This window comes from Leuresthes tenuis, unplaced genomic scaffold (genome assembly GCF_036924035.1).
Source record: "Leuresthes tenuis unplaced genomic scaffold, fLeuTen1.0.hap1 SCAF_15, whole genome shotgun sequence".
Lineage (NCBI taxonomy): Eukaryota > Metazoa > Chordata > Actinopteri > Atheriniformes > Atherinopsidae > Leuresthes > Leuresthes tenuis.
The window spans coordinates 22,375,195-22,402,717 of record NW_027325369.1 but is presented as its reverse complement, the minus strand read 5'-3'; the positions used below and the strand labels follow the sequence as shown (position 1 = coordinate 22,402,717).

General features: G+C 40.1%; 2 protein-coding genes across 9 annotated transcripts in view; one reads left to right on the top strand and one right to left on the bottom strand.

Moving 5' to 3' along the window:
- Positions 1–12,722, top strand: part of degs2 (delta(4)-desaturase, sphingolipid 2) — a 66,656-nt gene extending 53,934 nt beyond the window's left edge. Inside the window, exon 4 of the transcript XR_011907725.1 lies at positions 12,709–12,722. The gene's annotated coding sequence lies outside the window, so the exon portion shown is untranslated. The remainder of the gene's footprint in view (positions 1–12,708) is intronic.
- eml1 (EMAP like 1) overlaps positions 1–27,523 on the bottom strand; it is a 49,116-nt gene that overhangs the window by 11,285 nt on the left and 10,308 nt on the right. For 2 of the 8 annotated variants that reach the window (XM_072366002.1, XM_072366003.1), the window contains exons 1-7: positions 25,453–26,064; positions 8,993–9,175; positions 5,459–5,597; positions 4,679–4,699; positions 2,561–2,689; positions 2,306–2,334; positions 526–552 (exon numbers count right to left, since the gene is read on the bottom strand). In XM_072366002.1, the coding sequence (XP_072222103.1) occupies positions 526–552; positions 2,306–2,334; positions 2,561–2,689; positions 4,679–4,699; positions 5,459–5,597; positions 8,993–9,175; positions 25,453–25,519 (595 nt within the window). In that variant the 5' untranslated portion in view covers positions 25,520–26,064. Of the gene's footprint in view, positions 1–525; positions 553–2,305; positions 2,335–2,560; positions 2,690–4,678; positions 4,700–5,458; positions 5,598–8,666; positions 8,721–8,992; positions 9,176–16,065; positions 16,134–25,452; positions 26,065–27,523 lie in introns of those variants that run through there. The other 6 variants (XM_072366009.1, XM_072366008.1, XM_072366006.1 and 3 more) reach the window with 6 other exon arrangements.

Genomic DNA, 27,523 nt, shown 5'->3' with positions numbered 1-27,523 from the left:
AGTGACTACTGTGAGGCTTTCAACAGCTTCAAAGCAACTGCGAGGCAGCAAGTGTCAGACATCTTTGTGTTGTTTCTATGGTGACGACAACTAACTGCCTATGAGCAAACGGGAGGCTGTGAGCAAACAGACATACGTCTGGTGAAGCAGCAGCGGCTTCATCTGCAGATGAACAAAAGTGCAAACACAGCAATCGCACTCTGATGCAGCACTCAGTGGGGGTTAAGTGGGACTTTTCAGCTTCAAAACATTTAAGGGGAAGGCAACTTTCACACACAGTCTGTCAACCCACTCCTGCCCCTGTCTGGACAGCTCTCTGCTTGTTGCAAGGGAAAGGTTAGAAAAAAAAAAAGAGAAAGAAATTTCGGTGGAAAAATCTCAAATATCCTAACAAAAGTCCAGTCATTTTGTTCTAAACTCTGAGAAAAGGTGATTTGTATTGAGAGATCAGAAAAGCTTCATTTGCAGGGTCCAGAGAGCTGTGGAGGCCGGGGGGGCACTGGGGGTAGAAGGGGCCTGGCCTACCTTTGCAGTGGGTCACACGTCGCATCCCTTGTAAAGGTCACAGAGAGACACACAAGCACCAGGTGAGGGGTGGCATGGCTTTCTCACGTCCTGCTCTGTCCTAATGTGAGTTCACCTCCTGCTTCCTGGTTTAAGTGAACAGCAACGTCTGCCCATGATGCTTTCAATCACCCAAATTCCTTCTTTAGAGGAACATCTAAACCCCTCAACTTAATATTTTACACTTTTTTCCCCTGAAACAAATACATCTAAATGGGTTTTTTTTTTTTTACATCGAACTTTAAATCATATAGAAGCAGAAATAATATATATTCTTCATGCAATCTTTCCTTGTATTGCAGAAAAAACGTGACAATTACAATTATGATTTTGGTTACCGGTAGTTGTTGTATCATCGATTCAGCAGGAGCCTTACAGACATTTTACCAACAGTGAGCTAATTTATTTCTGTTAAAACTGCTTTAACATTTCTTCATTTTATGATGGTTGTAATTCACAAATATGGTGCACACGTTTCACATGTGGATGAAATTTGCTACTTCAAACTTAGAAAAATAGAAATGCTCATAGACACACCCAGAAGTCTGGTTGAGCTTCGTCTCAGGCTGTTTGCCTGAACTGGAAAAGCCAGGTGTGTGAACCAGAAATGTAACAAAAAAAAAAGGCAGCACAGACTTTTAATTTACAGAAAAATCAATAATGCGCTGGAGGTGGAAATCCTGATCAATACTCATCTCGTATTTATTCCCATTGTCTTGTTCAGATGTGTTTCCTGCTTTTTGTTTAAGAACAAACGGTGTAGAACTTGGTTCACGCGTCACATAAATGTCTAAAAACGATCTGCCTTAAAGATATGAGACTTTGTCACCTAATGCTATACCGATAATGTTTGTGTGTGCAGGGCATATCTAGAATTTCAATCTGACACTATTTTTTCTCATTGTTATAGAAGCAGTCTCTATTGTTTGGGTTATGTTAACTCTTACCACCTCTATGTATGTTTTTAAAACCTACTGTTGGGGAAAGCAGCTCCTGAAGATCTCAAATGGACCGATCTTTATCTAATTTCACTTTAATTTCTCTGCAGCTGCTTGTTAGTCACCAGAGTATTCCCGTGCAGTTAGCTACAACAGCGACCCAACTTAGAGGCGAACATGAAGAGTGAGAGAAATCCTTCAAATATATGATTCATGTAAAATATATGTTCATTTATAAAAGCTTTGGCAGGCTCCTGCTGCTTCGTGTCATATGTTTGCATCATGAATCACTTTAAAGCAAGTGGTGGAGGCAATTTTGACCAACTCACTAAAACTGGAACAGGAATAAAATGAAAAACCTTTCAAAAGGTGCAACAAATGGTTTAATCAAACAGTGCAGAATATGTTTATAAAGAAAAGATGAATGGTAATAAGAATGTGAGGATGCATGGATGGATGAAGTTGATTTGTTACTTGTCTGAAAATGGATGATGGGAAGAATGAATGTTCAACACCAACAGTTAAGGCAGGACATTATGAAAAGTATCCCTAAGTGGTCCTCAGTGTGCAGAACACAGTTCAAGGCAATGATTCAAATCAGAGTTAACAGCAATTCTGGTCTTTTTTTTTTTTTTCTTTTTTTTTTTTTAAAGCAAAGGGTAATTTGAAGAATCATAAAAAAATGCATTGACCTCTGACAGACACCAAGAACCACTGAGTATCTGCTGTGTAATGGCTCTTAAAGGGTTCTAACAGAGCAGGAAAACTCAAAGCCATCAGGCTAAAGAGCCATGAATTCTTACCTGCATTGAACACTGGATCCCTCTGCTTGCTGCAAAGCAAATGAGTAAACACACAGCAGTCAATCAGAGACCCAGCTCCAGATAAACCAACTCTTCTTTTTCATATAAATGTTTCCTATTAGAAAGTTGAGTTTTTTGAGCACTGCTAGATTGGAAAAAAATAATAAAATCAAAACACAAACAGTCTCCTATTTTGTTGAGACACAAAGTCTTTGTGCGTGCCCATGAAAGCAGAAAGCAGTCACCGTGAGTTACCTGTCGCTTCTTTTGCCGCTGGAGTTGCTGCCAGTGGACCCAGCTCGAGTTCGGTTGCCTTTTGAGTCACCTGAATCTTTCCGAGTGAGAGTCCCGACATGTTCGTTTGAGTTGGCTCTCCTCACAGTGCTGTCAGCAGAGACAGATCAAATAAGAGGGGACAGTGAATAAGCTGTTGCTGCTTTTCTGTACAGACCCCCAGGTTTTTTATACAAAAACAGTGTGTGTGTGTGTGTCATGATTCATCTCTAATCTGTTCCTTTGCTGTTGGGTTTTAGTGGCACTGACAAATTTGGAAAGCAATATGTTCTAGATTCATTTATAAAAGCTGAATAGTTATGAAATGGAGCACGAGTTTCTCTTGACTGGAGAGGCTGCTATATGAAGATAGGTGACAAATTCAACAAGAGTCAAGAGTGTGTAAAAACAGCAAAACTCACAAAGTCTCTGGGAATTAGCTCGGCTCGGTCAGTAAAATTGCTGATGAGCAGGTTTATAATGATGAAAATATAACAATAATGATTGTTTATCCCTTTGCTGTGTGTAGGCTGTAAATAAGAGGAGACAGAGGCAGAGCTTGATTCTATAATAAAACATTCAATTTGCTTTTATGCTACAGAAATGTACTACACGCTCTGTATCACTGTAACTGCAGTGTGGTCATCCCTGTTATTCATCAGAGATTGAAACACAAGTTATAACCTTAATGTTATCATCCCTGCCTCACAGACCAAGACTCAGTTAGACACCTCAGTTGCGTTTTAGACTAACATCTAAATTCGCTCTTCACATGTTTTCATAAATTTCACACCAGCGTCTTGGAAGTCTGCAGCATTTCAAAATCCTGTGTGCTATTTTGCACTACAAGGCACCATAATATATACATATGTACTGATTTTACATAAACATCACATTCAAATCCCTCAAATTTGTAAATCTGAAAATGCAGACCAGATAGATAGCTATACACATGAATTTGTTGTCATGGTAAAGACACCACCAAACAACCCCAAAAATGATAGTGATAAACTAGTGCAATGTTACAGGCCCTAACAAGTAAGACTACATATTTTTATAAATGAAGATAAATGTACACACACACATTTTATCCATGTTAAAAAAATGGGGAAAAAACGAGCCGCTGCTGATGCCTTATCAGATTAGGCTCTTTTTCAGCCTTGTGTTTACTATTTGGGGAGTATCTGGTCAAGATGCTGCCTTTCAGGATCTAAAGTGTCTCTCTGAGAGAATAATTAAACATGGAAAAAGCAGGATGCTTCAATACAAAATCATAAATTGGGTATGCTTGGCAGAGCAAAGACGAAGAGGTGTGTGCTCAGTCAGATTATCGTCTGTATTTAACTGCCTGGAAAATGCAAAACCACGTCAAGTGTCAAATTAAAAATTGTTTATGGTTGCCCAACCTTTTTCATTATCATCTCACATGATCAAAAACATAAAATTTGATTCTTTGTAGGGAATAGTCTGGAAATGAAATGTGTTGGTTCCTCACACTTTTACATTGTTTTCTCCACAGTGGTGATAATAACTGCAGCATCAGTGCAGAGCTGCGAAGATCTGCATATCTGTGGTGCAGACAGACAGCCTATTCTCAACAAAGAAAAAGCTCCATCAGCAGCCTGATGACCAGTAAGCCCATGAGTCACCTAATCCACCCTATGGGAGAAAAGGCTATTCAAATCCTGAAACTGGCCAGTGGCCGTTATCCCTTCTGGACAGGCCATGTGTGTTTGTTCTCTAAAGAACAGCGAGAGAAAGAGAAACAAGTGTTTGCTGTGCTGTCCTATGAGGAATCATACAGTCCTAATTGGGCCAGAGAGTATTGAAGGCTGCTGCTTGTATGCCAGCACTAATGGCGCTCTGATCAAGCTGGGGTTTAGACTAATCCTGGATACAGAAAGCAAACAACAAAAAACATCACCCTGAGATTTTACAGCAAACAGTGAGTCTTAGCCATGAGAGAAATGGTGAAATGAAAAACAAAACAAAACATTAAATCAATAACTGAAGATTAAGTTTAGCGAGGGTTAGGAGAGTGATGCAGCAATGATGTTATATCGTGACCGGTTAAATACTTTAACCTTGGGACTCTCTCACCTGAGGGGCAGATAGAGAATTCTGGTAGAACGAGACAGAGAGGACAAACTGGACATCACATTACAGACAACACATTAACAGGATACAGCATCATAGATAAGGAGGACATGTTATCAGAGAGACAATGCTAAAGAGCAGGCATGCCAGACGGAAAAAACATGGGAAAGACGCAACACAATGTATGAGGATAAACAGGAGATAACTCATGACTAACGACTCGCTACTTTTACTGTGCCTCAGTGACTTATTCTTTACAGTTCCAACATTAGATGCACCGTACAGTAACAAACAAAAGTGAGAGGACCATGTAGTTTCTTGTCAGGAGGCCACTAAAATTGTGCTCCTCTCCTGTAAACCTCTAGATGAGAGTCAAAAGACTAAGTTGAACGACGTCTTCAGTATATAAATAAAACCATGCCCGACAGTTAACGTCTGTTTGGACTGAAGCAGGTCCCTGCTGTCTGCAGAGCCTCATCCGATTATGGTAATGTCCTGGCCATGACCATACTCAATCAGACCTGTAAAATGTTGATGGCCTCTGGTTGATTTATATGTACATAAAAGCCAGGAATGTTATGGCTGAAATAGCATGGAAAGACATGAGTGAAAACAGTGTCTGCAGATAACAACAGAAATCAAGACATGAGCTTCAAATGATCTGAACAAGGCTCAGGGGATCAGTAAAATAAAATCCCTATACCACATCCAAAAAATAAAGCTCTATTCAACCTAGAAATTACACCAATGTTACAATTGTATCGTTATGTTTTGGTTCCTCACCTCTTGCTGGATGCTGTGCTGGTGTCCTTCCTGGATCCAGATCCAGATGGGGAGGGCAGAGTGCTGCCGCCTTTCTTTGGTAGGATGGTCCCATTGTTTACTGTGGGCCGTAACGGCAGGGTGGCAATCATTGGCCTGGCTGGAGGGAAAAGAACAGAAGCAGGACTGGAATCAGAGTCAGCAGTTGCAGTTAATTTAAAGTAGGCAGAAATTGCGCTGGGTGCAGAAGCTGCTTGTAGAATATTTCATTTACAATTAATGGTGAAATAAGGTACTGAAGCATTTTGGGTCTTGAGATGAAAACCTGTCCTGTTGTACAGCTCACGACACACTCAAAGACAGTTATGCTGAGCAATCTGAAATATTTTGATTGTAGTCCAGGTTGTTCTTTTGTTACTTATCTACATCACCATGAAAGATATCTACTTTATGCTTGCATTAGGGGTGATTTTGCCACACCTCAAACAAAGGATGACTGGACGAGGAGGGGCGCTTTAAAAGGAACCCCGACTCATAAGACTCAATTATTATGTTCAAATTGCCCTCTCCTACTAAAAATGCAAAACATGAAATATCTTCAATGTTTCTAAATCCTCAATGATGATGACACAAGTTGGTCCCGCAAGAGAGTAACCGTTTCACCAATATTACAACTTTTACTAGCTGGCAGTAAATATATAGATTCGGTGTCCCATGGGACTGTCTTTTGTTGTAGATTATATTCCAAAGACAACAGGAGATATAAAACAAGTCTTCACAGCATCCTAAAGACCCTCTGCTGGGACCCATGTGATATTTCTGTGACAATATGAATAAATTTGACATACTTTACTTACTAAAACTGAACTATTGTCATGTCCCACACCATTGCTGTGTACCGATGACATCTACGTTCTAAGATGCTAAACTCGAACAGTATTATAATGCTGTGACCTTACCGGTAAATTAATTACACCCCCTGTGGTATGCAGCAATTACAGTTGCCAGCCAAGTGCTGTAGTTGATTTACAACATGCACCTACACAGAAACACTGACTGAGAATGTTTCCACGGAAAACTGGGCTCTGTTCTATTCTCAGCTCTTTAGATCCTGACCTTAACAATAAAAGTCTGAAACTGAACCACAACTGCAGCGTAGATAAACAATTTGGACTTGAATTTAACAGTCCCATGAGTGCTTGAACTAGCCAGCGTGAAACTGTCCTCAGTCTAAATAACTGCACCCCATCAGCCCACTGCTAAAACAGCTGATGACAGAAATGGGAGCTCCTCTTGTAACATTAAAAGGCAGCTGCAGCAAGGACACTGAAGACTTTGCCCCGCTCTTTCTTCCCCCACCTGTCCGATCTTCATCCGCATTGTAAAAATTCTGAAAGATTCCGTATTGTCTGCATGACTTACACTGTTCCCGGGATGAAACTGAGGCCTGGACAGAATCAATATTTATCTCACTGCAGGATCCAGAGACTGGAGACCGTCATCTGACTCCTAACTCCCCCCCCCACAACACATTGCTTTGTAAACAACAACGATGGACTACAAGTGGAAAACCTTTACTCTAATTTCATAAAACCAACAATATTTTTAGTCTTTTATGTATCACATTTATGTAACAAATGTCAATATTTATCTAATAAGTCAACACAGGTCATATAAGTCTGGGTTTCTTTTAAAGACGGGAGCTTAAACAGAATGTCTGAAACAAAAGGGCACAGGAGTCACTGGTACTTACAGTATGAAAAAATTTTGTCCTTTTAAAACATATAATGCATATAAATGAATTTTAGCTCATGCCCAAAATAGAATTATGAAATGGGCTTTTTAAAATCACATTCCTACTCTTACCATGCTCTTTAGGAGGGGTTGAGAGATGTGTAATTGTTGCACAGTGCAATAAAACATCAGCTAACTCAATGCCTTGTCTTATTTAACTGATAGTTTCTTATCCAACACATTTTTCATCCAGATTTCATATGTTTACAAATGGTTTGTAGCAGATGGAGAAATACAAAAAGTGCATGCACACCCACCTACACCCACACAACACACATCTAAGCACGGAATAACAAATACAAGCTGCAGCTTTATCTGCAGTCATAAATATTTAATGAACACTGTTTTATCCAGCAGGGACACATGGACACAGACACAGATACATACACACACATGCATGCACACTCAGGCCTATACACTCATTTTCTCATGTGGTCATTACACAGCGGGGACAAACTGAGGTTTGTAATTTTGTTAGCGTTTTAAAGAAGATGGGTGTGTGTCTGTCTCTGTGTGTCCGTGATTGTTCTTGTGCAGTGTGTATGTGTGTGTGTTTATTCTTTAAACTTTCTGAAGCAGATCATTGTGCTTCAGTAGAGGGAAGCAGTTTACTGGCTCCCTGCATCTTCAAGTATAGAACAGTTAGAGGAGGCAGCTCAAATTATGAGTTACCCTCCCAAATTAAAGTGAAACTCCATCCATCCAGTTACTCCTGAGACAGAAACTGGCAGCAGCTCAGAGTCGTAATCTGTGTTTCTGCTTCATAGATCAAATGCCTATTCAAGCCATGAAACTCATGAATAGCAGTTGATCTCACATGCAGATTTAATCTACGTCTAGGGTGAAGTTACAATCCATTGGTCAGAATTTTAAAAAAAAAAGATAATCTGCACATGCAGAAATGTTACACAAAAGGCACAACACAAATGGGTAAGTCTGTCTTTGATTAGTGTCTGATACTTGGCGCTCTCTTACTAAGGTTTTATTTTAAATTTCCTTCTCAAATAAGGTCCTTCTTTTCTCAGAGATTCTGTAGTGACAGATTAAGTGCTGTGTGAAATCATGTGAAGAGAACAAAAGTGGAAGTGACAACTCAGTGAGCGGATTTCATAAGTGAGCAAACAGGTCTTGTGGCTGGATTTGATTTTAGAAACCTCAATGGAAATGTAATGCAATAGGTTATTAAGTTTGCATATTCACTACAACTAGATAGTTTTAGATTAAAAACTAATTGAAACAGCAAGTCTGGATCTTAATATAAAAACCCTACAATGTTGACATAATTTCCTTCATATGTGCAGTGCTGAAAGTAACTGTGCACATCTGAGTGAATTGCTACAGTAAAAAAAAGTGCTTTCAGTGCAGACAGTGACTGAAATATGCACATGTACACACCAGGCCTGGTAAGTGCAGACAGACTACACAGTCAGCCTACCTGGCTTCCCAACATTGCTGCCTGCTGAGGGAGATTTTCTCATCAGAGCGGGGTCTACACATGTAACGTATGACGCATTTAACAACACAACACAGTCCAAGACAAGGGAGGACAGGAGGGAAAAGAGATTCACAACTAGTCAGAGGAGGAAAACAAGCGGAATCTGCAGGAGAAATCATCAGCAAAGAGAGCTCAAAGCGGGGGGACATGATTCCACGAAAAGCATGTGTGTAAGCCAGCTTGTGTGTTGCACCCTGAGCTATCAACCCTGTCAATACCTCAGAAGAAGTGAATCATAAAAATAAAGTTCATGAAGTGTATGTTACCTTTAGTGGGTCCTCTGCGGGATCCCATTGCCTGCTGCTCCTCAGACAGGTTGAGTCTGCGGACCACGTCAGCTAGAGCGGACTTGAGAAGCTGAATCTCATCCTCCTGCATCTGGACCCTCTGCTCCAGGGAGGCGATGCGGTCGGTTACCTCCATACTGCTGGCTGCTGATGCACTGTCATCTGAGCAAACACGGTGAGAAAAAGTCAATCTAATGACCCCGGTACGGTAAGTAGTAGTTTTTTATACAATCAAAAATACGAGTCAGTTAATGTTGCACTCCACTGAATCATAACAGGTCATTATTTTGGCCAACAGAAGGATTAGCTACATAGGGAAAATCACCAGGGATGGAGTACAAGCAGCTCCTTTCAGATGCTGCGCTCACTTTTATCGCTCCTTTGGTGTGGAAGCTTTTGCCCTCACTGATTCACAGAACTGACCTCTTTTCTATTCATGAGCCTGTGTTCAACGTCTGTATGTTCTCTCATCTAACTTAACACATTATTATTATAATGTCTCCACCTGACACCCAGATACAGACAAAGCCCTGACCACCAGGGTCCACTTCATTAATGATAAAACACACACACACATGCATTTGAGCTGCAACTCCATTAAGTCTTTGATGTCACAGCAGTTTGATGAAATATTAATGTAAATCACTTCTGTGTTTTCCCAGCAGACTTGTAATAACAATGTGATGCATAATGCATAAGAGAGCAGGCTTTGGGTGATTAGGCAGATCTGTGTTTCCACTCAGAATCTGTGTTAGACCCCGACTGCCTGGCAACATTATGGAAATCTGAAAAAGCTCTTGACCTCAGTAAATATCGTTCTCAAACAATGATGTACAACAGTCTCTCATTGAAGACACTTTCCTTTGCTGAGAGCAAAGCGTTTTGTTGAGTCTCAGAGTAAATGATGATAAAAAAAAAAAAAGCTTCTCAGGGACAATTCATGGCATCCCTGACCAGAGACCCTTTCCTTGCAGATAAATATATTGTGTCTCAGGTCGATCAATTCAATCTCTGCAACTCAAAAACACATTTTGGAACTGAAGATGTGATGTAACCAACAACGCAGATGAAACTGAACAACAAATGTGATTTTCAAAAGGGATTTTTCCTAAATAAAAACATATTGGGAAAAGTATAGTACTCATATGCATTGCTGTTCCAACTTAGATGCAAAAGTGAACCAAAGTTCTGTTGCACCTGTCTGTTGTTCTCATTTGCCCACCAAGTGAGTTAACCATTATGAAACACCCGATCTGGAGAAATGGTAAAATGTGGGAGCACAACACACTACATTATACCAACAATGGCAGCTTTACAGATACAGTGAGGCATACTCTCATTTGTTCACTTACAAATTAATTTTCAATAAAGGCACCCTTTGTATTCATAATGATTGATGTCAATCTCTTTTCTTCACTTTGACACACAACAAACCGCTTTCAACAGACACAACTGCTAACATCTGGCTCACCTGAAATCAGTCCTACAAACGCAATCCTTGTTTATATTCACATGTGTATCAGAGAGTGGATTTCCTGAGATAAAGCTTCAATTATCTGTGCAGCATCTGTCGTGGTTCTGTTCCCAACACTGACACAATGAGAGCTTCGTACCATCAGTGGCTGAAGCACAATGATTGGCTGTCACGGCCGTGATTGCACAGCTCTGTGCTAACATCCTCTGTCACTGAGCTCCCTGCAACATCTGAGACAATTTAACACAGTCACAGCTACACCCAGAAACTGAACAGGTAAGAGGAGGTTTGTGTTCATGCAGAGGAAAGTGTTGATAGCATGACGCTGATGAGGCTGCAACACGTACACCGAGGATTCGGCTACATTTTCCTTGTGATGGGACAGTACTCTTTGCAACTGAGGTCACAGCCTTTTCACATCTTCACATCAGTGAGATGTCAATCTTCATTTTAAAATGAATCCATCACCACTTGGAGCCCTTAACGACAGTGAGCCTATTTCAACCCTGCAAAAGAAGATTGGAGCATCCCAACACTCTCCAGTGTGATAAACAGGTGTCAGCTGTCAACAAAAAAATCACTTAATTTCTGTCAATCTTCCTCACCTTTTCTCAGACTTTTTTCCCCCTTCCTTCTTGCTCCATTATCTGCTCAGCATGTGGCTGGGTCACAGATTTAAGTCAGATCTCACTGCTCAACTTAATGTATTTGGACATGCTGCTCCCTATTACCTTCCTCTGGAAGGCAGTGTCACTCTGGTACCTGTATGCTTGAGTGCGTGTCCATCACTGTAGGTGCAGGGACTAAATAAGAGGAAATAGAAAACGGGTACTATCGCATGGTCATTTTCCTGCTCTAAATAACCAAACTTGTTCCTGCTCATATCTCAAGATTATCTCTTAGTCATTTACTGACCTCGCTGGCATCAATAACGAACACTGGCGTTAGCACACATTTGTTCCTATGTGCTGCAATTTCTTCAGCCACAAGGATCAATATGCTAATGATGTAAAAATAATGCTGGGGAGATTCGTCTGATCAACACAGAGGTAGCAGTCTCATATTCTGAGCAATGCAGTGACCTCATGTATAAAATATCTTCTGCAGCAGCCCTTTGCTGATCTGAGCTATCTGCATTTTTAGCTGACTCACTCCTTCATTCCCTAAAACATGTGAGGATATAAGAATGCACACGAATGCTTCAGGATTAAAAGAAAAGATGAGTTTAAGGAAATGTTTTCTTCACAACAGCTGCATCATGATGTGCTCGAGCTCAACACTACCTCACTGAGAAACAGAGTGAGTCCGTTTTCTTTTCTGTCAGCAGTGCAAGGAAGACAAACACAAAAGTTAAACCGACCAGATGGAAAGTTCAGCCATCAGGATAAGCTGTGCCACAATGGGATGTTTAGAAAATCTACAATCGTAATTTGGAGAAAACCAATAGATCAACGAAGCGAACAGCTGCAGGAAACAGCCTGTCACAACATTTAGACAACTATTCATGTTTTTTTGGACAGAGAGGCCCTGCTGATATCACCACTGTTGGCACATCTACCCACTTGCTGGAACAGCACCTTGATAGCTGGTTTTAATTTCACAACATGAATGCACATGTCTGGTGGTCGGCTGTGAGAGAGTGGCCTGCAGATTATGTCCTCAGGAAAGCCATTTCTTCTGAGACGAATGACTCACAATTATTCAACAACCTGAATTTGGTCTGCTGCTGGCCTCAATTATGGAAGTCTGAACCTAATCCTAATCAAGTGATATGAAGGAATAAAATCAGTGGAAATTTAGAGACAGATTCAAAGTCAGGTAAAGGGATAAAATAGTGGCATTTTTTCTTGTTATTCTCAGAGGTGAGAAAATGGAAACATTTAAAAAAAAAATCCCAGTCTACTGTCAGTATGACTTAAGTAATCTATGAAGATCAACTGAGTTATAGGAGAGACAAAAAGACAAGAAGAGAAATGGAGGAGAGACAGAGGAGGGTTACTTAAAGTGCCAATAATTCCCCTTGTCACCTGCAGCGAGCAGCAGATGACCTGATTGTAGTGTTTTAGCTAATCATCTGGTCAGATTAGGGAGACAGGTGCTTGGTTTACAAGCCTCCTCTGATTGCTCTTGGTTGACCGGAGTTTAAGGGCTATAAATAGCCAGCGGTGGATCAGAGAGAGGGAAGTCTTCACACACAACCTGAAGGGAGATTAAAGCAGAGAAAACAGATGGCACAGAGGGAGGGAGAAAAAGAAAAACAAGGCAGGGAGGGCCGCTTTTCATGTCAAAACATCAGCACTGAAAAAAATCACTGGAAACAAAAGTCTGTGTGTGTGTGTAGAGGTCAAACATGAACTGGTGAGAGGCCAAACAACCCCCATGAGACATCCTACTGTCCTTGTGTAGACATAAACCTTTCCATCCTCCCATCAGCTATATCCTTCCTAGAGTCAAACACAAGTCAAATGGGAGACAGCTCCCCCACCTTAATCCTCTCACCCTCACACTGAGGAGACCTAGTACAAGAACAGAGATGCTGGAGCCAAAACACTAATTCAAAAGTAGCATCTGTTATGTACTACTTGTTTTAAGCTGGCTAAGTGCATCATTAGCAAAGATGCAACCAACATCAACAAAGACCAATGGAGGTAAAGGGGAAGTTAGAAAATATGGAGCGTGATATGCCTGTCCTTTTTGTGAAAATACTCCTTTACATGCTCAATAAGAGCTCTGTAAAGAAAGCAAAGTCATAGTAATAACAGACATTGCAGGCTGTAGCAGCCAATGGTGGAAAGGATTATTAATTTGATGATCCAGACAAAATAGGCAAATAAATAACTCAGAATTCAGATTAAATTCTAAATTAAGTCTAAAAAGGAAAGTGGCTGATGTTGAGGGCAAGCATAAAACAACCTTAGTGTTTATTTGGCTTTGTTAGAAAGTTCTGAATGAGGAGCATGGAAGTTGATTTGCTTCTTCAAAGGTAATATGTTAATTCAAAGGAACAAAGATTTGTCTGTGACTAAATGCTTGGAAAAAAATTCCTCCTGAACAGCTTTTAGACAATTCAGAAATAAATGCACCTCTATGGAAAAGGGAACCAAACTGTAGCACTCTCTCGACTTATTCAAATCTGGAATATTTTTCTTACATAGTAAATTACATCTAACATTTTCCTCATAGTTATACCAAAGTCAAATGCTCACATTTTTTTTCTACTTTTTTTTCTATTTTAAACTTCCAACCTTCTACGTAACTAATTACATTTGACTTATTTTTCTTTCACATTTTCCTTACTTATTGTATGCACTGATGCCATTCTTGTTTGTGTTTCTTAATGCTTTATTTTAAGGTTGTAATGAATAATCTTCCTAGTTTAATTACAGAACTTGAAACCGGTCACAGCCTCCAATGAGATGAAGATTTGAAATGCTCAAAGAAGAAAAAACAAGAAAATAAAGCCACAAAGACAGAAATACTGTGAAAAAAAATTAAAGAAAAAGTACAAAGACAAGGCAGATTGAGGCAGAACAGCTCCTTCCTAACTCTGGCAGAAAATGAACATACAACATTAGCTCAACACCCTGCTTAACAAAACACACACACACACACTTCTACACACTCTCCTGTCAAAGAGGAAGAGTCACAGCGTGACTGAGGGATTATGTTGGATATGTGAAGCAGATCTTGCTGAACGCTAGTGATCCTTAAACTCGAGGGGTTTGGGTTTAGCGGCAGGCTGGTTTTTGTATTCTCTCTGTCCATCTCAAACCTCTTTCAACTCTCTCTGTTTGTCTGCCATCCTCTCTGTATTGTGAAATAGATTTTTGAAACAAGGCCGGAGATAAGATGAAAGTGGAAGGAAAATGTGAGACTGAGGGATTACATTAAAAGGACATTGCAATAAACTGTTGTAATGTAATTCTCCAGTATTTATACTGCTTCCCATGCTGTGCTCTAGTTTATTATATTGTTCATCCAAGTAGAGATAAGCCAGTGTTTAGGAGGATGAGTACCTGATGTTAACTTTAACGGCTAACCCAGCCCCTGTTGTCTATTAGCCAAAACGCTTATATTTGCCACTGGAAACAAAGAACAGAAAAGGGTGATATGGGACTGATTTTAAAGATATTTGGTCATAGTGCAAATTAGTTCAGATATAGACTTAGTCCCATAACTATTTATTCTGCTGGTTCAGGTGCTTCTTTAGAATACGAGGCATCACTACTGAGAAAACGGCACTCGTACCCAGCGGGAATCACTCTAGAAGAAGTTGTACAGAAAGCACAATTTACAAACTACACAGTTTCAACTTCTTTGTTTCCCTTTTAGGCAATCTTTAATGTTTTTCTAACATTGAGAATAATCGTACTTTCCCAGGTTTTAATGGTCATTCAGATGCTTTTTTGTTTTTCAAATACACCGCTTGCACAGTGCAAGAGAGGCAGTGTTGTGAGTCTAAACATCACAAGAACTAGTTTAAAGTTCAGCTCACACAGATCAGATTAAAACTGGACTAGTTCGTATTTATAGTTCATCATCTGATATTCTGAAGTCTATTCACAGACCAAAAATTAACTAGTTCATGTTCATTTCTAATTTTTTAATAGAGCTTCTCTGAATTATCTTTCCTAAATGGTACACAATACTATGGAGTGCTACTAAATACTGGAACACATCTGAGAGGATGCATGCACATTTCTACATTTATCTATTTCAAAACAAAGCATCAGATTTCTCAGAATTTAACTGTGCTAATAAAAATCACAGATTGTGTATAAGCCTTCTTTATTTGATCATTTTTGCAGATCAGTGAAAGCATATTAGCAAACTGAAGCCCAGTGACAAACATGTCCCTGTCACCATAAACATTGCATGATGATAAGGAAACTTCAACAGCCAGTGGAAAAAAAAAGCAAATTCTGTTTCTACAACAAACAGAAACATGTCATAAGCCTGAGAGAAAATAAGGGAGTAGGCCATCAGCACGAATACGGATAAAAATCATACTTAGTGATCGTGAATGAGACAGATGAGGACAGAGTCAGTGAATATGCAGTAATCTACATCACGGTCAAAACAAAAGTCCAATTTATATCACAAGTGTCCTCTTCTGACTTTCTGCTGTACAAAATCATCTATTACATCCTTCAGATTGAGCTGGCAGGACTCATCCTTTTTCACTTTACAGTTCTCTTTTGAAACCCCTTTTTGTTTCGGTACATCATATTTTGTCAGTTTGTGTCATGCTGTCTGCTGTGGAAGTGCTGCTCTGCAACACCTCTTGACCTAATGAGGCTGCACTAGCTGTATATAAAGTATATGTGCTGGAGACTGCTGCAAAAATCCCTGCAATGTCTGTAGATTCCACTGGAGTATCTACTAGGGGGGTGCATGCAGGTAAAATTTTGCATGACACATTCACTGTCAACAAGAATGTCGTTCAATGCTGCGCTCACTTCCCAATGCTCAGTTACAAAAACAGCTTTAACTTACTCAGTTAAATACTCACACAAAATATGAATGAAGCTCATGAACACACTAATTTTAGTGAAAGAATTAAATAAGAAATACATACTTGTTATTGTAGTGACTTTTCAGGACCATGCAGACCACAGAATTACAAAGTCATGCTTGGCAGCAGCTCTGGGCTCTGACACAAGCCTCTTTCTCAGCCTCAACCTTTCTCTACATAAAACAGGGCTTTGTCCCCCAGTAACAAACAACCAGGAAGGAACAGGAGGCGGGATATTTGTTCCATCCAGTGTATGTGCGTACTAGTGTTGTTCCACCCAGTAACAGTGATGTTAGAGGAAGCCAGATTTCCACAGTGTGAAAACAGTCTCACACGGAGTGCCAGAATTATCACTTCGCTGAATATTGGCCAAACGTGTATTTGCCATCTGGAGGGGAGAGAATATACAGTGACACTATTGACAGCATTACATATGATTTTAGTTTGTTTCTAAAATAGTTGGGATGCTGTTTAAAATGTAAATAAAAGCACGATGCAACGATTTGCAAATCTCAAAACAATATCTTTATTCAGAATTCAGTACAGAAAACACATCAAAGTTGAAAGTGAGTCATTTAACTGCTTCATTAGAAATATTAGCTCATGTTAAGATTGATGGCAGCAACACCTCTCAAAATGTTGGGAGGGTGTAACAAAAAGGTGGAAAGGTAAGTAGTACCAAAAAATAACAGCTCGAGCAACATATTGCTACTAATTAGGTCAACTGGCAGCAGGTCAGTAACATGACTGGGTATAAAAAGAGCACCTTAGAGAGGGAGAGTTTTAAAAGTTAAGTTATTGAGAAGATCTTAGACATTCCATCATCATCATCACACAGTAAATTTATTCTATCTTTTTTTTTTTCATACATGTTGCTACCATCAAATTAAAGATGAGCTAAGATTCTTCACAAAATAGTAAAATGTCTCACTTTCAACATTTGATATGTTTTCTATGTTCTATTATGAATAAAACATTGGTTTAGGAGATTTGCAAATCATTACATTCTTTTCTTATTTACATTTTACAAGGTGTCCCAACCTTTTTGGAACTGGCACGTATTCCCCAGCACTCATAAACTTACAAACACACACACACACACACACACATATATATATATATATATATATATATATATATATATATATATATATATGTTACGTCTTCTGTGTTCTAACTTTCCTGTCAGCCTGCTTGCATTTACATCTATTTTAATTATTTACTTATATCATCTTGACCCCTGAGCTTGTCGCAATCAGCTGTGTTAAGCCTGAGGGAGCAGCGACTCAGACAAGACCACAATTTGATTGTCTTTTAATCACTGTGGTCACATTTGACAGTTGCTTTGGGCTGGTATCCCTTCAAAAAGATTATGCTGGAGGCATTCTAGTTGAATATTCTGCTTTACTCTGAGACCATATGAAACATTTAAAACCATGTTCTTAAAACTACTGGTTGACTCAACTTCCTTGAAAAGCATAAACCAGCTTAGTCATGATTCCAATGATATCTGTGTGAATTTTCACGGGCCGTAAAGCTGGAAAAACAAGCTGTTCAGGAAGTGTCAAACACTACTTACTTTCCTCCACAGCGGCTACACGAACTGGGAAGTTTTCTGAATAAATTAAAGAACAAATATAGAACTAGTTGCACTTTATCAATCTTAGTCACGGCTGGGTTTAGGGATGCAAAATGACATGGCAATACTCTTTATTATCAGCCGACAAAGGTTTAAAGTGGCATATCTGCACATGGAATGTCATATTAATTTAAAACATTCTTGTGAATAGCTTAACATTTTTGCATGTTTTACACATATGTTGGAGTGGTGTTCTTGTTTTTCCCAGCTATAGTTTAAATACAGAATACATTATATTTCATCCCTGTATTTATCAGTGGGCAATAAGATCTACGAGAAGAGGGGCTTGATGTTCTCTGTTATTATGTGTGAATATTCACGGGAAGTTGAAGAGCTATGAGTTCACATCTTTTAAATTTCTTCTCAAAGCTCATTCTGTCATTGGTGAGTGTTAAAAAAAGCATAGATTTAAGATGCTTAATTTAGAATAAATTTATTCAATAGCAAGAGGAAAGATATCAGAGAGACAGCTTTAAGTTTTCTGTTCAAATTATTTCAGTACTCATAGTGTTAAAGGTCTTAAATTCCAGTCTGCTTGTGATCTTTGCTGTTAGTCCAGAGATTGGTGGATTTGTTCTCCTTTGTTATGGTCATCTGCCCAAATTGTCAATTTGTCACAGTGTAATGTGAGTTGACAAAAAGTCTTTGTATTAACAAAAATATATTCTTTGTTATTGTTCATGATGGCAGATTTCTGAGCACAAACTAAATTATGAGTCAAATAGAAATAACCAAATTGGACTGCCGATTGAGGGAAAGCAAACTAAATAATCACAGATATCGTCTTCCCTCTCAATTCTGCACCTGTGCTCTTGATAAATCTATTTTTAATGGAATTCCTAATGGGATTCTCCTCTTTTCCCTTGCCCATCTGTTACAATGAGGCTTGAGTGCATGCAATGGGGGATACACACTCGCTCACGCAGAGCTGAGGCTTTCCCTTTGCGTCTTCCATTAACAGCAGATGTAAGAGACCAATTAGGGTGCCATGCAGCCTCTGGGAAATGCACTACAGGCACCAAGAGGTTAATTATATCTGTTAACATCACAACTAGATGGAGTTTACAAATGAGCAGCAGCAAAACCATTGACTTTAGCCTCACTGGAGCAAATATCCTGATGGAGATAATCTCCATAAATACAGTTCAGCCAACACATCACCTTGCTGTGATTATTGAATATATCTTTAACTGATCTTAAGAGGTTCTTTACAGGATTAGAGGACATAAATTCTTATTCACAGACATGCATTTATCCACGTGAATGCAGAATCAGTGAATCAGTGTCCATATATATGATCTGTGCTGGAAATACTGTGTGTACAAATTAGAATTCAAATATCGTCACTGCTCTAAATTCAGATACTATTCTTTTTAAAGAAATTCCTCACTTCTTGTTTCACGTCTTTTTGATTAAACAAAGCAGCTTTGATGATACTTTGACCATCAAGCAGAGACTAAAAATAATGGCATCTCTTTGGGATTGGGCTGACTCGTGTGATTTATGCTTGGTCGCCCTCCCCCACAGGTAGCATTCCACGCTCTGCTGAGCACATTTAGTGTTAAGAGCAGAGGGGAAGTATCCTACTTTCTGCTGGAGCCCATGATTCTGTGTCTTGCTCTTTCATGGTATTTTTAAGCATCCACAACATTCTGTCCAAGGTCCTATACTGCCTGCGTGTCTCCTTTCCCAACCTTGTGAAGGAATGCAACACACACACACACACACGCACAGACATACACACACATACACAGGGTGAACTTGAGCACACACTTATGCAAATTGTTAAGCACATACTGCACATAACCAGAGAGAACAACAACCCTAACTGCACTGACACGCAGAGTCAAGGTATATATTTAGCACTAGAACTCATACACTGCTGCTTTACATGCCTGATTGTTTTAGTAGGTCATGAGATTATACTGCCTGAATGTGTGTCAGTGGAGGAAAAGAGCAGAGTGAGGAAATACTCAGTACAATAAGAAACTGACCTTTACTGCCTACCGAGTACCTGTTTCCAATGATTCATCCATCTATCACAAGACAAGCAAAGCGAATATAACTATATTAAATGACTGAAGAGGAGCAAAACGCTTCAAGAGATACATACAAAGTAATTTCTTTTTTTTTTTACTGGTAAGTATCGAGTTTTACACGAGGGAAGGAAGTAAGAATTTCTGCCTTAAGAAGCCACAAAACAAATTGTATTACAATGCTGATTTCACAACTAGGCAATATGTGATACTAAGAGAGCAGTGGAAAAGCATATTTAGCATAAAATGTAGCTTTTAAGAAGCTCAAATGTGACTTAATCTAAAACATCACCGTGAGATACTAATAAACTATTGGTGCTTGTTGTTTAATAAATGATTGAATGTTATTGTAGTATTTATCTCAGAGAAGTTGATTATGAAAATGTGAAAATAGTCACATAGAAAATAGAAATAGAGTTTGTCAGTCGTGGCCTTATGTTACCTTACTGAATATCAATTCACTCATCTTTGCATGTGTGCTTGAAAGATGTCAATCCAATACAGTTAATAACTGGTGTGGGGAAAATGACTGCATAAAAAAATGACTGCCAAAACAGGTCAGCATGATCCTGGCTTGTGGCCTAATCTTATCTCCCCTGGTGATTTAATGCAGCATGTCTGCTGATAGATAAGTCTCTGTATATGCAGTATGTATCTATTATACAGTATGTATACTTATTTATATACTTAATACTTGTGTATTTACAGCAGGAGACATGTAAAGAGGAAATTGCCATTGCATGGACAATTGTCCATCTTTTCAATCACATAAGTGATGTAATTTATCTTAAGTAAACAAGCAGAGGACACCCACAGAATACACAAGATACACACGCACAGTACAGCAGTTACATGTTTAATGAGCACACACTCTCTCTGGGTATCTTTCAGCAGTTAATGGTTCACTATTCTGCAGCACGAAAGAGGAAGTGCAAGGCAAACCTTATCAGGAGCAAAGTAAGAGAAAAAACAAGGAAGATAAGAAGCAGGAGGAGGGGAGGGGGGGCAGCATGACTTGTGACTACAGAAGCACAAGTTGCCCGGCTCAATATACGTCTGTCTGACTGGAGATAAAAACAAAACCGAAAAGCGCTATGAGCTGAACTTGGGGCACTCACACAAGCTCAAACAAAGAGAGTGTGAAGCAGTAATGATGGTGAGGAGGGAAGAACTTGAGAAAAAGGGAAACTAAAGCAAAGTGAAGGACGAGAGGATTTTTAAAATGGCAGAGATGAAGCCACATTTAGTTGGAGTCTGAGAGAAAATAAAAAGAAAGTGGCGTATGCTCTCACTGACACAGCTATTGGAAATCAATGGCAGCATTTGACTGAATCAGCGGTAGTAGATGAGTTATCCCATTCAAGTCGATATCTATTACACTGCTGCTCTGATACATGTAGTTACGGTTAAATTATGGCACAGAGACTAGTCATTTCCCAATATTTCCTTCTCTCGTTGTCAACTGTCATTTCAGCGTACTGATAAGGATAATGTGAAATAATCAAAGGCAAGAAGAGGAATAATTGAAAATGAGGTAGGAAAAACTTTAGTTTTTTGTGTAAGAGGTGCATAATTCACAAATAAAATTAAAGAAAATAAAAGGATCCATTTGGGAGGTTCAATAAGGCTTCTGAATCAAGTAAAAACAGAAACAAATGAGCCCCAGACTGATATAAACCACACTAACACAAACAACTCCTCGTTCTTCTTGACATATATCCTTGGTCACTGTGATCGGTAACGTGAGCACAGGCTTAATCCTAATCCCTCTCCATGTGCCATCGTCAATCAGGGTTTGGATGACGATACCTATGGATCCACAGCCAAGAAGAGGAGGAGATTGGATGAAGTCGTGTCACCTTTGCTGTGTGTCAAAACACCTCCAACAAACATCAAAGCAGCCTCAGTCTTTAATAATTTCCCTTTTCACCCCTCTCACCTGTTCACCCATCTGCACTCTCACTAATTTATACTTCCCACATTCTTTTATGAACTCTTTCTCTTCCTCTATTTGCCCTGCCCCCTCTGCTGTCATTATGGTGTGTTAAGGTGTCAACGTCATACACTGTGGAGCACACAGATAAAAAGATATCTGATCCAAATCTGAGAACAAACTATCAGCTCAAAAGATAACTGAGTGAGCGAACAGATTTGTTAGGATGGAAAGGCTCAGATATACCAGAGTATGTGATCCTCAGTATTAAACTTCTGTAAGCGAGCCGGATTTACTTATTAACAGATTAATTTATGAACACATCAGGAGCTAATGAGCAAGGAAGCGCATTAACTGATGATTTTGGCTTCACACATTGAATTTGTTGAGCACAACTGCAAAGTACTCCCCGAAAGCCTCGAAGGATGCTGGACTTCTGTGCAAATAAAAAAAGGTTTACAAGTTTCCATTCATAGATTTCTGACACTTAGAGATGTTGATGTGATTGGTTTAATTAAGAAAAATGCACAACATCCACCGATTAAAAAAAATATCAAACTAAAACTTAGCTGCAGGTACAGAAACGAATACTCACTTTAATTCAACTGAGATTGTTGCATTTCTGCTGTAATCCAAATTAAGCAGCAATTCTTCTGGATTTAAAAAAGTGGAAGATGATTTTACAGCAAAAAGTTTTTTTTTTTTACTTTGGCAAAGACCCAGAGCTGGTGGATGAAATACTGAAATAGAGATTGGTTACACAGAGTTGAATGGAAGCAGTTTTCAAATTACAGAAAAACTGGTTCTTAAAATTATGCACATTATTGAAGAGGTACTTATTGAAGTTATAACAGTATTTAGTTCCAAAACACATACCACGATGTATCTATCCTAAACAAAAGGTGTGTTTAATGACCTAATATTGTCCCACGTGGAGCAAACACATCCAGACAGAACATATAGGCAGAAAGGATCAGACTGAAACAGGTTTGCCCCAAGTGAAAGTAAGCACAGCTATTTATGACTTGGCAAATGATTAGTGGTAAAACGAGAGACAAAACAGGAAGTCACTGGGACAATACTTGATGGTACTTCAACAACTTTGTTCCACTGAAAATGGACAAACCCTGATATCAGTGCAATCAATCAAAAAACAGCAACCTCATTAAAGACCACACAAGACAGCCTAATTGAATCAAAACCCTCTTCCTCCAGAAGCAGCTTGTTCCAAATGTGATTTCACACAAGAAAGGCCTCTCTAAAGGATTCTCCTCCTTCATCAGCTGTAATCAGTGAGCATGTCTGAGGGTGTAATGGGGCTAATTTTCATTTGGTCTGACCTCCTGACGACAAAGCATGCAGCCTGCCTGCGTTTCTGCAGTTAAGCTGACCCGGTGTCCGAGCATTAGTTTGGTTGGATGCTCCACAACACACGGGCTGAGAGAGGGGGAGTGAAAGAGGGAACAAATGACATCATTGACTTTTGTTTTGAGTTGATCTGGACGGCAGCAGCAGAGATGCATGATGTCACTCTGGCCTACAGGCCTAACACACACAAACACATACACACTGGTCATGTGGATGCCCGAGCACTCTCCCTATAACACAACAGTTCCAGCTTCAAGAACCCAGACACATGCTCTTTTATTTCAACTAACGTTCACCAACTTAAGCAGCCCGTTGGAACAGAGTGCAAGATGCTGCTCCGTCAGTTTGTGCATGAATGTGCGTGCGTGTATGTAAAAGACAGAGTGAGAGAGAGAGAGAGAGAGAGAGAGAGAGAGAGGAGGCTGGAAAATCCCTGACAACAGCCCCAAAGCAGCCTGTCTTAATTCATCGTTGATCTCACAGAGCCAAAACGTGACTTTGTAAATCACTTCTAACAACCTCCCACTGGCTATGAGCTGACCTCAGTCTGCTCACAGACAAAACATGGCAAGAGGTACAGTACAAAGGGGAATCTTTAAAAGAGGTTAAGCCTTGTGTAATCACAAGCTGAGAACCACGCTTGCAACCGTACATCACTGCAACAACTCAACACTCTCTCACCTCTTCATCGAAACCCAAAATCTTGAGGCGACACGCACAGCAATTCAGAAAGAAAGCTGCACCTGCCACTTCAAATCGTGGCAGAGTTAAAGGGCAGTCGTGTCCTCTGGTAAACTCATAGGAATTCTGTATCTTCACACACACTGCAACACCCGTTTTTCAGGTCAAACTAACTTACACACCTCTGTGTCATCAATCTGCTCATCAGTGCTCTGTTCTTACACAGGAAAGCTGGATTCAGTCAGACGCTTCCCCTTTGTAACATATACCTGGGTTCTTGTGACTCTATATGAGTAGTAGACACCATGAAAAGTAAAGCAGGTATATAATACCTTCTCAGTTAAATCATTCAGTTGGCAAAAAACTTTTACATGAATAAATAATATGGTCTGGTCTTTGATTTGTGCATGATCACATTGTAACTACATCTCTCTGTGAACATCTCTACCTTTGTGTCCAGTCTGAAAAAAAATGCTTTTAACTAGTTTCACTTCATCAGTTATGCATGAAAATGCTGAAGCGCCCAGTTGACCCCCAGTAGGAGACGACTCCATGTAATTCCACATCTTTGGGTTGTAGTGTCAAACAATAGCACTGCCTCCATCCCATCAGCTGCTAGTGCTTACACAGAGCAGTAAATGTTATTGATTTTTTCATTAGCCAGAAATGGCAATTGTGTTGCTCTAGGCTTAATACAGTGATAGCTCACAATGACTAAACAGGGTTATGCAGCTACATTAACAAAAGAAAAAGGGATTAAATGATCAGAAAACAAAATAAACTAAATGCTAATCATATGATAAACATTTAATTTGGTATCAAATTAACTAGTTTCGCAAAGTTAAAAGTCCCTCCTCTAAAGCAGCAGTCTGTTGGAGAAACGAGTCATTGTGCAGGGGATAATCCCCTTTGTGTGTCTGGGGGGTGTGTAACTGTAGTCTGCTGGCATGCCAGCACTGATGGTGTCAACAAACTGTGCAGCTCTGTAGCAGCTCTGTAGCAGAGCTGCACTCAAAAGCAACGCATCATTTGAACAAAGGAGCTCTCGGTCCACCTGTATAGGAAGACTAGTAACACTTAAACTTTCTGAATATAGTTTAGTGGTATGTTTAAATGCTAAGAGGTAAACAAAGAAGAGGCATTCTGGAAATAAATCATAGTGTGATGTCATACTGATGTGTCATGTTGCCCTCACTTCCCTGAGTCACCCTCTCCTTTTTCATAACATTAGCAGCCTTGAGTAGGGCTTCTGCCTCTGCCAAACATGACCAGCAGTGTCCTGCTGTGTCACTTCTGTTTTCCTGATTGCAATCAGCCAACAGAGAAGAAATCTGGCAGCACCAAGGCAGCACTGTGAGCAGGGGACCATTTCTAATCCTTCCTCTGTCCTTGTTTATTAGCTCTCCAGATTCCAACTGGCTCACATAGACGGGCTGTTGACATTATTCTGGCCTTGATTCCAGAGACATCCTGGTAAATCTGCAGCATATTCTTTGGAAAAGCCCTCCGCAGTGCATGCTTTAATGCTCTAATGCTTTCAGTTTCACACGGTGTCAAAGCAGTCTCCACCGCTGTGCATCTAATCTTAATCCAAACAGCAGCAGTTAAGGAAAATGCCAAAGTCACGCAGAACTCTTTCAACAAAAACTGCAGGAAAATGCAGCAAAAACAGCTCATAACTGCATCCCAAACAAACCCACCCCTCTGGTGTCAAGTTTAACCAGTCAGCTGGTGATATGTCAACAACATGCAGCTGAGGGAAGAGATGAAAAAAGAGGATTAGTTAGTGTTACCGTTGCAGAACTGTAGCAGTGATGAGGTGTCATACAGGCTGCTGTAGCTGGAAAAGCCGTCCTCCATTCTCAACCTGTGCTCCGCTGCTCTGTGCTCCCTCCGATGTCCACCTCTCCTCTTCCTCTCTCTGTCTCTTGTGACTCTTCTTCGCTAGTTTATCGTTCACTTGGCGTCCAAGGCGCTCCCTCCATTCACTCTGCACGGGTCAGGCTCCCTTAGTGAGTCACCATGGCAACCCATTCACTCCGATTATGTCATGTGAACTCCAGCCTCTCTTCTGCTGCTCTTCTTTTTAAAACAACCCTCTCCCTAAAAAAAGTCCCGAACGACGGCAGAAAAAAGGAGGAATGACTGCAATGAACTGCCACAAGCGGAGGCTGCTGGTGCTTCGTGTCCTTCTGTGCTCTTCCTCTCCTCCTTGTCTCCTCCCTCTGTTCTCTTGTCCTTTTTGCGTTCAGTGGAGGCAGCTGTCTGTCGTTAGCTCTCACTGATCTCCAGCCGAAAAACAGCTCTAAGAGGGCTTGAGCTGACAGCGCAGGCAAGCTCTGGCACAGGCAGTCACTGTGCGTGCGCGCGTTTGCGTCTGCGTTTATGTTTGTGTGTGAAAAGCTGTGAGACTGCTGGGACAGCCCAGCCGTGCCTCTGTCACACAGCGTGGACGAGTAAGAGCGCTGGGGGCTGGGCCTGTAAGGTAGATCCTCCTCCTCTGACAGAATATGCAGAGGAGAAATAAGAAGTAGAGAGGTTAAGGTGGCGAGAGAGGAAATGGCAAAAAAGAAAATGAGAAAAGTAACCAGAGGAAAGGAGTAGAAGTAGGGTCAGATATTAAATATGCAGGGATGGAAAAAGGTGAGAAAGAGAAAGAAAAGAAGGAATAAGTATGGCAGGAAGAGAAATCAGACAAGGGAACATAAGAGGAGAAAGGAGACGAGTGGAGAGATGAGAATGAAATGAGAGGAGTACAGAGGTGAGGTGGCCTTAATTAATCAAATTTATTGCTTAAAAAAGGGACCGTTTTGTTTTTGATAATATACAGAAGACATCAGACAAGCTGTCTGAGAGCATCTGAAATGCTATGATCAAAAAACACAAAAGATCTCAAACCCCCCTTTCAGCAGTTTTTGACATGTCACATACATAAAGTTTTATAAAGTTTCACTGCCATAGAACTCTTAAGATTGGTGCTGTGCTAAAAAAAAAAAAAGCTAAGATAGAGGAATCTGACAGCTGAAGAGCTTCAGGCTGACATGGAGCAGGAGGGGTCCAAACACAAACTGTGTTCTAATCTGAACCATGTCTGATTCCATGAGCAAAGGCCAAGGAGGATGCCGATTTTGAAAGAAAGGCACAAAAAGTGCAGACCAACATTTGACCAACTGTTCAGTCTTTCTGGGATGGTGTTCAATGGAGATAAGATATACAACCTTACTCTTTGGTAATGCAGTGCATCAGTTTGTTTTTAGGCATTGACATGAAATCCATTATGAAAAAAACCCACACATCCCAAAGTAAAACATGCTGGAGAATCTGTATCTGGGTCTACTTTGGTGCCAGTAGACAATAAAACAGTCAGTATGAAATAAAAGGCAACCAAAGCATTTGTGTAAAATGTGTTACCCAGAGTCAGAGAATTTAGTTTAAACTGAAAACTTTGGGTCTTTCAGAAGGACAAACGACCCACAGCGTGCATCTGACAGCACAACCGAGGGGGTGAAAAGAAAAATAGTGTCAGAAACTATCAGCAGAAAGAAGAAACTTCAATAACCTAAAGAAACATCTGAGGTGTTATTACTGCCAAAGATTGGCAGTTGGTGCAGGGTGCTGATGCTTCATACATCCCCTGTTTTTTTGCTTCTATGCAAATGTTATTTTCTATCCAGTTAATCAGCACTTCTGGGAAATTTAAGGAAAACATTCCTATCATTAGTCCATGTATTACTCCTCCGCCCTTTCACTGATTATGCCCAAATTCTGTATGTCATTTTGTGTAGTCACATGGGGACACACATCTCCTGAAGCTGCCACCAAAAATTTGTAGCTGAACGTTGCCAGGGGATCTCTGCTGTGGCT